General features: G+C 44.8%; 1 protein-coding gene across 1 annotated transcript in view; it reads left to right on the top strand.

Moving 5' to 3' along the window:
* The first annotated feature begins 225 nt into the window (after positions 1-225).
* rnd2 (Rho family GTPase 2) overlaps positions 226-11,667 on the top strand; it is a 22,998-nt gene continuing 11,556 nt past the window's right edge. The window contains exons 1-2 of the mRNA XM_068577972.1: positions 226-518; positions 1,019-1,106. Of these exons, the coding sequence (XP_068434073.1) occupies positions 357-518; positions 1,019-1,106 (250 nt within the window). The 5' untranslated portion in view covers positions 226-356. The remainder of the gene's footprint in view (positions 519-1,018; positions 1,107-11,667) is intronic.

Raw genomic sequence — 11,667 nt, 5'->3', positions numbered from 1 at the left:
CTATTCATTTATCCCCACTTAAGTGATAGAATTGAGATATTAGAAAGACACCATAGGAGACAAAAAACAAACCGGATAAGGTCACTATAACTATTTGTCCATCAGAGCAGCCTATTACAGTTGAGTGATGAGCTTCAGACGTGAATATTAGGAAGGCGTGGCCAGCAATCAAACTGCCGGAGTTTCCAGGGAAGGCTGCGCGCGTCCTTCCTGTGGTTTCGGTCGCCGACCAGTCAGACAGCATCAGCGGGACCGGGGAGCCGCGCGCAGGACAGACGGAGCTGGATAGAGCACACCTGGTCGGCGCATGTATTTGCTCACATTTCTTTCCTGTCTTCTACTCTGCTGCGTCTCCGATGTTGGATGCTGGATGCAATCCGTCCGCGCGTCAACAACACACCTCTGACGGACAAACCATGGACAGTCTGGGCAGCCGCTGTAAGATTGTGGTGGTCGGGGACGCGCAATGTGGGAAAACAGCACTCCTGCACGTTTTTGCCAAGGACTGCTATCCAGAGGTAGGTCTATCAAAAGTCTGGACTCAAGTGTTTTTTATTTGAAGAAACACGAGACCAGGAGTTTATGAATGAGTGCCGAGCACTGCCATTAAAATACAAATATTGAACAGTTCAACTGTAGCACTTCAGCACGTTACATCCACCTGCTACAGACTGAACTGTTACATCAACACAAAGAGGAAGGACGCAACTCTAAAGAATACCTTCTGAAATCACTGTAATAGTCCTTTAATGTCTCAATGGACTTTTATTGAGTCTGCAGTACTGCCTATAAAACTTTAAGGCGTTGTCTTCATCTGTTACATTATCACTGTATGTCTCAAATACCCCCAATGGGAGTATAGAACTATAGTGTTGCTGTTATTGTATTAATATACTGCATCGTTTTAAGCATGATTATTTCCCCACTCGCCTACTCTTCCAAAGCCTGTGGCTGTGTAAACACATGCTTATCTTGTCCGTCTTAATTGTGTAACTAAAATAAATCTCTTATTTTACAGAACTACGTGCCTACGGTGTTTGAAAACTACACAGCCAGTTTTGAGATAGACAAGCACCGGATTGAGCTGAATATGTGGGACACGTCAGGTAAGACAATTTCATGTCTCTGTCTGGAGCGTCTCTTATTGAAGGCTGCCATCAAATCAATCCGCTCCCGGCCCTGCCGCGGTGCCGGTCCCTAGCTGCGACCGTGGGAGGACTGCCTCCAACGCCCCTCTCCAACTTTCCCAGCAGTTATCGCTACGACAAATCGCTTTGACCTTGCCAACGTGCGAGGGGTGTATTTTGTTTTTCGATTCGTCATCTGCATGATGCTATTTATGATTGTTGTCTTTGTTAGAAAACTCTGGCATTCCTTCCCGTGCTGTCTACTGTGTGTGGCGGGCTCTTCCCATGCTCTGCCCGAGGTCAGGGGGGGGAGGTCGGGGGGGATAGACGAGGCGAGGATAATTGAGACAGGATGGGCCTGAAGGGACCAGTAACTGCCCTAACTTTTGAAGGGATTGAATGATGCTGTGGTTTGCTGACACATTGCCCAGATATTATGTTGTTCGCTGGTTTGGTTGAGTTTCCTTCTTTGCCGCGGCGTCAGCTCTGATCTGTTAAAGAATCATTGATATAAAGAGAGTCGTGTCCCCAGAGCGAACACAGCTGGCCACCACATTCCCTCAACCCTGAAATGATTGAATTTATCTATCTTTTTTCAAAATTCAGTAATTCAGGTTTCAACTAAAAGAGATTTTCTCAATGTTGTTTGAGGAGAATTTCCCACCATGAAGGAAATTCCCGCTGCCCTAAAAATATAACATTTAAATATGCCGATTGCTATCATCAACTGTTCATAATATAAGAATGACTGGTGACGTCAGTTGTTACACAGAAAGAAGTGTTGTGTCATCAGGAGGGGAATTTCTGATAACACACCCTCCTTGCTTTGTCATGTGAATGACTTTCCATGTGATTGGGCTTCAGTGTATGAATTGGCTTCTTGTTAAGGAAGTCCAGAACGCTGCCATGACATCCGTGAGACTCCTGCACGGAAAGCCACGGTCTACTTTCATCCCTGTCTTGTCAGCATGAATGGATTACCTGCACGGAGCTATACCCTGAGATCTGCCTCTCATCATGGTCATCTCAGACTAGAGGCTCTCGTCAGCTGTCCGACCAGCGACATGGCTGGCCGGTCACACAGCTGAATATGAGATCTTCCCGGTGGGAATTCCTTCTTTTACCATAAACATTCCCAAACATTAAGCTGAAACCATCTTCCAGAGGAGATGATGGGAGTATTTTTTATGTTACATGCCCAGTCAGTGAAAGAATGTTGTTTTTCCCGGGACCTTGTGTCGACCCGGGGAGTAAATCTGTTTGAGCCTGTCAGTCAGGGGTCGGGGTCCTCTGGGGCCCTGGGCAACAACTTAGAAGAGTTCCTTATCTCTGGTCTGTATAGGGGCCTAATGATGTAGTGGGAGTGTTGTGCTTCTGTCCCTCTTAAAACCCTTAACCACCTTTGGCAGTATTAGTCTTTAATCTTCAGCCAGGAGCCGCCCACCCCACAACCAACACGGCCTCAACCAACCCACGGGGCAAGTGTGTGAGTGTTTGGTAAGCGTGCGTGCTTCTGCATTTGTGTGTGTGCGTGTGTGTGTGTGTGATCAGAGGTCCTTATGTGGTATGCCTTGTTTCACCAATTCACAAAAAAAACACAGATGTTCATATTTTCTCTCAACAAGAAAAATAATTGGCTCACACGTAGTTGGAAAAGGCTTTCATCTGAAGAAAATAACATGTCTCTCATCGCTTTTGGATTCTGATTTGTTTATTGCCCCTCTTCTGCCCTTTTCTCGCGTTGTCGTGATTATTTCTCTCATGCACACCAGCAGCATGCTCTCAGGCACGGTCACACCATCATTTGGGGTGAAATCAACTTATTTGAATGCAATCGCTGCGATCGGTGGATTTACTTGCGGAGGGGAGGTAACTGTGTGACATGCTTTGACTTTGACTTAAACTTTGATAATCTTTGACCTGTTTTACTCGGTGGGACGCTTGCAACCCGTCAGACGGTGCTGACCTTTGAGGGAAGCAAAATGGAGGAACCTATCACAGTCGTTGAGTGTCTATAGAGCAGCAATGCCAACTGAGCTCTCCCTATTCATACCCAGTTTGCCTTTCATCAACCTAGCCACAACATCACCACGTTATTTTTAGAAAGAATGATTTGGGCTCTGCCGCTTTCGGGTGACTGCAGTCTACTGTTCACTGGCCAGTTCAATTTTGACTTGACATTTGTCAGTCAGTCTTCCACTTGCTCTTTTTAAGCTACATACTATTTTTCCCACTGGGTATAGTTTCTTTTTTCTGTTTTACCACCAAGCTTTCAGTGCCTTCACACCAAGTATTGTCTTCCTTTTAATTGAGGGTGAAGTCTGCCTGCTGTGGTCCGGCTTTGTTCACAAAGCAATATTGATCGCTATCCGAGGCATGGCTATTCAAACAGCTTCTCGCCTCGTTCCCATTTCTCTGGCACAGTTAGATGTGCATTGCCTCTAAAAAGGCAGCGCTCGTTGTTGCACCATTGATTAGGTTGGTCTCATTAAACCGGTTCTTCCACAAGGACGAGTCCTCGCAGGATGACTGAGAACGGCGGTGAGGTGTTTATCTAATTGAGGTCATCACCGATTGTAAATCTGTATGTCTGTCTGCGTGTGTGTTTGTGTTGCTGCTCTAAATGAATGGGTACTTTAAGAAGCATGACACTAAAACAGGGAGGTCTTATAGCTTTCGGGAACCAGAGGGCAACTTTCCGCTGAATTGCCCTGCGTTCAGCTCCATGCAGACCATCTGCAGAATTAAGTCAATTAGAAAATGTGTATGACTGCAGACAGCCACACAGGGAGAGCTGGTCTGTTCCCAGTGCATGTATCTGTATCTTAATGGACTTTTAAAGCAACCCAAGCTGTTAAGTGGTCAAAATGTCAATGCGGCTTACTGATAACTTGTCTGAGAGCCATTAGTGATTACTGTCAGCGCTCATGGGCCCATTGGTAGTCAGCCAGTCAGGGTTTTGACAGAGCCTGAGGCATTAATACACTCTTCCTCTCTTCCCAATATGGTAAAGGTGCCTGGGAAAGATTCCCTCGAGCCTTGGCCTCAGACTAATACCCTTGTGTGCGTACTGTTTCCAAGACCAAGTCATGACAGGCCGGGTTTCCCCAAACCTCCTACAGTACAGCAGTACACTCGCGTCTCTTTTGGTTGCCCCTCTCTGCTGCCTCTCTAATGCCTGACCTGATTCTCACAAGGAAACTGGAACTCTTACTTTCTGTTTAGTCATGCTGGAGTGTTCTTTCAAGTGGCTATCCACAGGAATCTTGTTTTGCTTTCTTCTTTGGCTGAAATCTTTGCTACTAATCACTCACGCTGTGGTGGTTTTTTTTTTTCCACTGTGTACTTCCCAAAGATCACTTGTCATTTAAACCCCGAGTCCCTCACTCTTATCCTGAGCTGTTCTGTCAATGAAATGCGAGTTTCTGTTATGGCCCTTTGACTGATCGGCGATGTTTGCTCAAGTTTCCCTTTTATTTTTTCTTTCTCCATTTATTTCCAAACAAAGTGCTGCTGCTGCTCGGAATATGATACGCATCACTCGCTGTTCAGTGGAGGATTTTTCCTGCGATAGACCTGCCTGACACAGGGTGTTCACAACAACAAATATAAAAGCTTTCATGATCTGGCTACAGTTTGACACGCTATTGTGCTGCACTGTCAGTGAAAAAGAGCAGAAACACATTTATTTATCTGAATCTCAGAAATTATGAGACATTCTAAAATAAAATTACCCCACAGGTTTCAGAGCCACTTTTCTATGTTGAGCCTTCCTCTGTTCAAGTCATGTCTGATGTTTTATTTTGGGCTCATTTCGCATGACAAAGCTGTCTTGACTAATCACAGAAAGAGGCGTGATTGTTTTGACTTGGAGAGACGACAACAAGACACTGCAAGTGTGCAACACCGCTTCCAGCGCCAGCACTCACGGTCTGTCTGACTTTCCTCTCAAACCGACTTTCCCACATTCCTGGTTTCTTTAAACTCCACATTCTCAGCGCACTAGACCAGTAGGGCATTCAGAGGCCTGTATAAACACAACAGTGTTCAGCGGGCTTTCTATTCTTCAACACTTTACGCTTTATTAATCTTTAATAGAGTGAGTGAACTGCAGCCACAACACAGGGCATACATACTTTTAACAGGCAGCTATTTGCCCTCAAACCCACAGCTCACTGGAGCCAGAAGATGCTCGGAAAGTGCTGTGTGACCTGAGTAGCGACGATGCGGATCGCAAGAGATAATACGATTTGCTCTTGGCTCTTCCAGTTGGTCTGTTTGACCTCTTTGCATCACAAATGTAATGTTAGACTAAATGTCTCTGAACAATTTGCAATGGATTGATTAGATTAAGTTGAGGTGGTTGCGACTCACTGGAAAGGGTGCTTCTTATTTAACTGCAGACAGTATATACCTTTTTGTTTATTTTTGTCAGTGTCCTGAAGGGAGGATGACGAAATCCTTTTCAACTGCTGTTCATAAGACTGAATGTATGCAGCCCTGAAAGTGGTTCCTAGTCTTTGCCTAACCAGCCCAGGGCAATAACTGCCTAAACGAAACCTGTTTTGATGATGCATAGCAGGCGATAAGGCACTCCTCTGTACTGAGGAGAACGGCTGCATGACATTTTTGGGTAATGAGTAAACAGATGATAGTGCAAGCTGTTGAAATATACTGTAACCTAAATAAATTAAACAAACACATTTCAGGAGTTTAGAAAAACAGTCCTTACCCCAAATTTTGGGTAATTTGCTATGAGTATATATGGGTCTTTGGACTTCTGTTCAGGGGGAAAAAAACGCTTAATATTAAAAAAAAAAAAAAAACATCCTTGCATTTAAGAAGAAAATGAAAACATTGAATTGTTTGATATATATATTTGTATATAGATAGATATATCTATATAGAGAGATATATATAGCAACACATTCTTACACTTATTATTCCACCATAACATTGTCACAGAAGACCCATTAATATATTGTAAAGTATATTTATGTCTTCGTGTTTTTCTGATCATAAAGAAGGTGCCGCCCTGTTTCAAGCACTGCTGTGCCTCAGTACTGACTCACAGAGGTACCAACATGGCTGGAGACTGTGACTCTCAAAGCATGGGAAGGCATGTCTGGTGTAACATTTTGTTTTGTGTCTGTGAAAAGAACACACTGTACACATTTAATAGAAGTTTCCCTTTTCAATTTGGTGGCTGAGTGAGCACAGAGGACGATGTGTAATAATGTTGTTTGACTTGTGAATGCCATGTTGGATTTAGAGAGGTTGGAAAAAAAACGTGGGCTTTCGGTCCAGATTACTCTTATAGACTGTTACGGGTAACTGGTACTTACTACTTTTGGACAGATGGGGTGCAGTTCGGTTCCTGGGGTCTAATAACAGGAAATATATTCTGGCTCCTCCATGACTCATCCCCCTAGTTTGGAATGAGTCTGCAACCTCTCTGGCAGCCTGAACCTGATAATCCAGAGGATTACAGTTAATGATTGGAGTCCACAAAGACGTTTTGCATATTAGAAACTAAGAGGCAGAAGCTGCGTGTAGTGAACTGGGTGTGCAGTCTTTGAGTGTCACAGTACTGCACATTTTACACGCTACCTCACGTTTTATAGCCAAGGCTTTCAGAACTTCTGAACTGATCACTCCTATGATCAGCAATAATGAGCCCGGCTAATACGTGCAAATAAATACATTTCAACTTCAAGTAACAATAAAAATGTAAACGCAGTGAGCATTCGCTTTACTTTAATGGCCACCACGTGGCTTTTAAGTGCCCTAAATCACCAGGTTTTCCATTAGACAATAACAAAAATGTGTCTTACGGCTCACAAAATATGCTCCACATCACATGAATGCATATAACCAAAATGGCACTTACATAAATATCTCATAATTATTATAGATGAGGCAAATTATTATGGCATTGCATGAACAAACCCCCTCTGTGTTACAGACATTTCCTTCTTCTCCTCTTTGTAAATAGTCTCCAGCTCTAAATTTCTTGAATAATGATGGTCTCATGCACAGTGCTGCACTTCATTGCACCCTGACTCTCTGAGTGGGTTTGTGTGACAGCAACTCTGGAGTACCGCCAGCAGTCCTGGATGCTCGGCGAGAAGTCTTGCTTCTTGAGCAGGCAAGCAGCTGTGCCTCATCCCTGGAGCTCAGCACTACGGGAATCATATTCATAGGCTATTACACAAAGGGTCAACAAGCTGAAGAGGAAATGTCTGCCCAGTTGTTGCAGTAGCTAAGAAAAGACAAATTAGAAGAAAGGAAGCTGTAACAGAAGGATTGTTGATTTGCAGGAGAGCGTAAAGTAACTCCTCTGGAGGTTGATTGTCACTTATCTTTTCCTCTGTGCTATTAATGTATCACACGATCTTTCTTTTCCCTAGTCGCTGTTCTCCATTTCTGATATCCCATTAGTCAAGGCGGCTTCTGCAGCGCAGAGCTTAGGTCACTAGCAGTCAGGGGCCGTGTTAAGCAGGGGGCGGGCAGAAGTGCTGCATGAAAGCCAGCCAGCTTCACTGACAGGAACACACAGGCTGTAATTACCACACAGACTATCTCCTCTCCTCGGTGACACTGTGAAACATACACTTGGCCAGACACCTCTGCTCACACCTCTGAAGTGCAGCATGTACCTAATCCTTTGCCCGCTTTCACATGCACACACAACGTCCTGAGCGTCCCACACAGATCTACCCGCCCATGAACAATAAAACAAGCACTCTTTGGAGGCCCCCACAAGAGACCGCATCCCATCCCATCACATCTGATCTCTTATCTCTGTCAGAGGAGCCTGTAAATGTGACCATGGATACAGCTGTGAGCCGAGAGCCACCACACATTCCTTCATCTCAGCCCCCATGCTCATGTCAGCGTAATGCCGCACTACGCAAAAGTGTATAATCTTCTTAAATAGCATGTCCACTTCTGAACTGTGCTGTATGCTGCTGATAGGCCGCTTATGGCTTTTGGCTTTTAATGAATGTGCCAATGGAAAAAACATAAAAAGTGGGAATGAACTTTAAATGGGCGAAATGAGTCTTTCGGTATGCGGCAATGAAAAGAAGTGCACTTAAGTTTTTTTGATGAGCTCACACTTAGATTACAAACTCCGCTTTGAACCTTGCCGAGCTGTGCTACTAACAGAGGAGAATGACACTATATGACGACTGACTGAGACAAAAAAAAGGATAAAATATAGATAAGAAACCGTTTTGTTGGCAAGCATTTAAGGCAACAAAAATACAAAGAGTCAGATATTAAAATACATTTTAATTAATATAAGGGGTTATACTTGATTATTGCAATATTGGATATGTGTGAGTGAATGTTTACGTGTGTGTCGGCATTTGTGCGTGATTGAATGGTTGTGTACGGGCATTCCAACAGCTCTGACCCGGCGACCTCGCCTATTGTTTCTCAGCTGACCAGAGGCGTAATGGGGTTGATCCGGGGCGCTGGGTCGGGGGAGGAGCCGGTAGACAGTGAGTGCGGTTACATGGATTCGAATAACTGGCTTAGTCCAACTAAAATCGAATTATCCAGTTCATGTAAACACCTTTATTCGAATAACTGCGGTCCGACTACGATCCGATTAACACCCCTGGATAACTCGATTCGATTCGATTGATAATTCGAATAACGCTGCATGTAAACGCTGAATCGGATCGGAACTGGACAATGCGTTTGTGCGCATGCTCAAGATCCCGCCGCCTCCTCCCTCCCTCCCTCCCAGGTCGTGACCCGGAAGTCGAAAGAGACGATAAGTTGTCACGGCCGGCAGAAACAAACAAACGTAAAAGTCGTGTTACGAGCCGATACTACCTTCGGTGGGTGTCTCTGCTAGCTCCCTGATGTAGCCAGCTAGCGCTGCTGCTAGTTCCCTGTTTGCTCTGCGCTAGCTCCCCGACAACCACCGAAGCTAGCGGGGTTCTCTCCATTATGAAGAGTGAAGAGGTCAAGCGGAGATGGCTGTATCACCACTACATGTAATGAAAACAGCGCCACCTAGCGTATCGGATATGACATGCATTCGGCCAATGATTCGATTTATTCACTGCCATGTATATTCGGATAACAGCAGTTGCCCCGAAAGAGAGCATAGTCCGACTAAAGCAAGATTCGAATTATTACCAGCATGTAAACGCACTGAATAAGGCTGGAAAGCGCAGCAGCTGCTTCACCCAATAGGCAAAGAGATAGAGGGACTGAGGGATTGAAGCGAGTAAAAAGTATGCGAGGCATGGGGGCGCCTTATTATAAGAGCAGCAGAGTTTTCACTCTGTTGAAAACTGCAGAAGGGGACAGAAAGGGTGGACAGAAGGAGACACGCACATCTGTGCTTTTCCCGCCCCAGCCGACCACCCCACCCTCAGAGGCTTTTGGTTGCGAATAAGGTTTTTTGGTGCCACCCTTGGGACCTGACCCACTGTGGTCCTCGGGGAGGCAGACACACAAACGGCAACTGTGGCCCACTTTTAAACCAATGCAGCGCTCTTGTTACACGCTGAACACACAGCTATATATGGGAATATAAGAAGTCCAGTAGGGGATTTAATGCAGTGCTTTTGTCTATTGTGTTAAGAGATGAAGGAGATATTCAACCTCTGTCTTCATTGACCTGAAGTAACATGATCTAAGGCACAATGTAAAGGTAAAGTCCTTTGACGGATTTGACCTGGACACAGTTTACATGTTGCTGTGATAGTCTTCCATTCTTACTACATCACTAAGAAGATTCACAAAAACATCAGCATTCAAAACCTCTCTACCACTTTGTGCTTTGTTTACGTTATGTAGGAAAAAGGTTCATGCACAAATGGGCCAATGAGCGAGGGTAATATCATTTTCCCCGATAGATATGCAAAGAGAAACAAATGTCTCCTTCCTAAATTAATAATAATAAAAAAAACAACATTTGGTGTGTGGACTTGGGCGCTTGCTTCTATTTTTACATTATTTGTTTTGCAGTGAACCTTAATTATATTTGATAGCTATGTATGCACATTTTAATTAAAAGTGTCATGACATGGTTCAGATTTAATTGAATGTGTAACACAAGGAACACAATGACTCAGCCATTCCTGCATTACTTTGTGCAGTGAAGCAGTAACACATGATGCTACCCCAGCACTGTTCATGTGTTGACTTAAACAAGAGAAGAGACACCAACTATTGCCCCGTGGCACTAAACCAGGCAACAGCAGCAATAGTGAATGCCTTTCCAGGCAGACAGGAAACCCAACAAGGGAACTGGAGCTCTGTGTGTTTTCTCTGGGTCCACTCCCTCTACCGAGCGCAACAGAACCCGATGCAGCGCCAGCTTTGATCAGCCCACTTCAAACAGCCGCACTGACTGGTTCTGCTGCTCCCAAAGCCAGCGCTCAGTCCCTCTGACCCCCCACCACCACCTCCACCATGGGAGCAAAACCCTCTAAGCATCCGCCCGCAACCCATCCGAGCGTAATTAGATACAGGGAGGGAGGTCATCTTTCACCTCCATCCTCCCCTCCCCACCTGCACCCCGCTCACACACACTCGACAGATCCCATCATTTATGGATGACTTTATTTATAAACAAGATTCGATGCGCTCCCTTTCTCGCTACTGCTGCTTTTGTGGAAGTGAAATTGCACTTGAAGTAGTGCAATGTCTCCCTGGCGGTCTCCCTGGGGGGGTTTCAGAGTGGGCTTGGGGATAGATAGCGCCATGATAGGGATGTGTTTGAATGGAGGAAGTGGATTTGATGGAGCAGAGGATGTCCTTTTCCACTCACAAGCTATTCTTTCATATGCTGCCTGAATATTCTCACATCTTCTTTCATATCAGAGCGACAGCTGTGGACAGAGAAGCTTCTGCCAGTGTTATTACAAGTTTTAATGAAAATCCTGAGATTGAGAGATGTGTAGGAGTGGAAATAAAGGATGTGATCTCCGCGGTTTTACACGTGCAAAGGAGCAAAAGGAAATGTGGCGTGATGGTAGACTTTGAGGAGGCAGCTTTTCAGAGCAGAATTCATTGGGCCATGGAAAGCACCAGGTCGAAGAACGAGAGTGGGTGTCTAATGTTGCCAGTAAACTTCAAACCCATTGCATGAACTCCAATACTGTTTGTGCTGTATAACAATATACTCAATGCAGCTTTACTTTTTTTAAAAAAATCATTCTTATCCATTCAAATGGAGGATTACACGTTTTAGACAAACGTTGTCACATCGTCGGTTTTAAACTTTGATTAACTGAAAGTTGATGAGTGCACTGCCCGTTCGGCCAATTGCTCGTTGCTGTTTCCAGCTTTCTACAGAACCGCTCCACCGAACAACTTTTGGCCGACGCTATGCTGGTTTTGGCTAACGCCATCATGTAATAATTCAAGTGAGAAGTAGAGTAATTTTCTCACGGACTCCTAAACAATTCGACTTGTTTCTGCTCCCAGAGGAGTTGACCCCTAATGGCTGTTAGAACGAATGCAAGTTGAAGGCACTTCCACATTGGCTTCACTTTACAGACCCAGATGC

This window comes from Clinocottus analis, unplaced genomic scaffold (genome assembly GCF_023055335.1).
Source record: "Clinocottus analis isolate CAN_PGR_092001 unplaced genomic scaffold, fCliAna1.0.p SCAF_16, whole genome shotgun sequence".
Taxonomy (NCBI): Eukaryota; Metazoa; Chordata; class Actinopteri; order Perciformes; family Cottidae; genus Clinocottus; species Clinocottus analis.
This window is presented reverse-complemented; position numbering and strand designations above follow the sequence as displayed.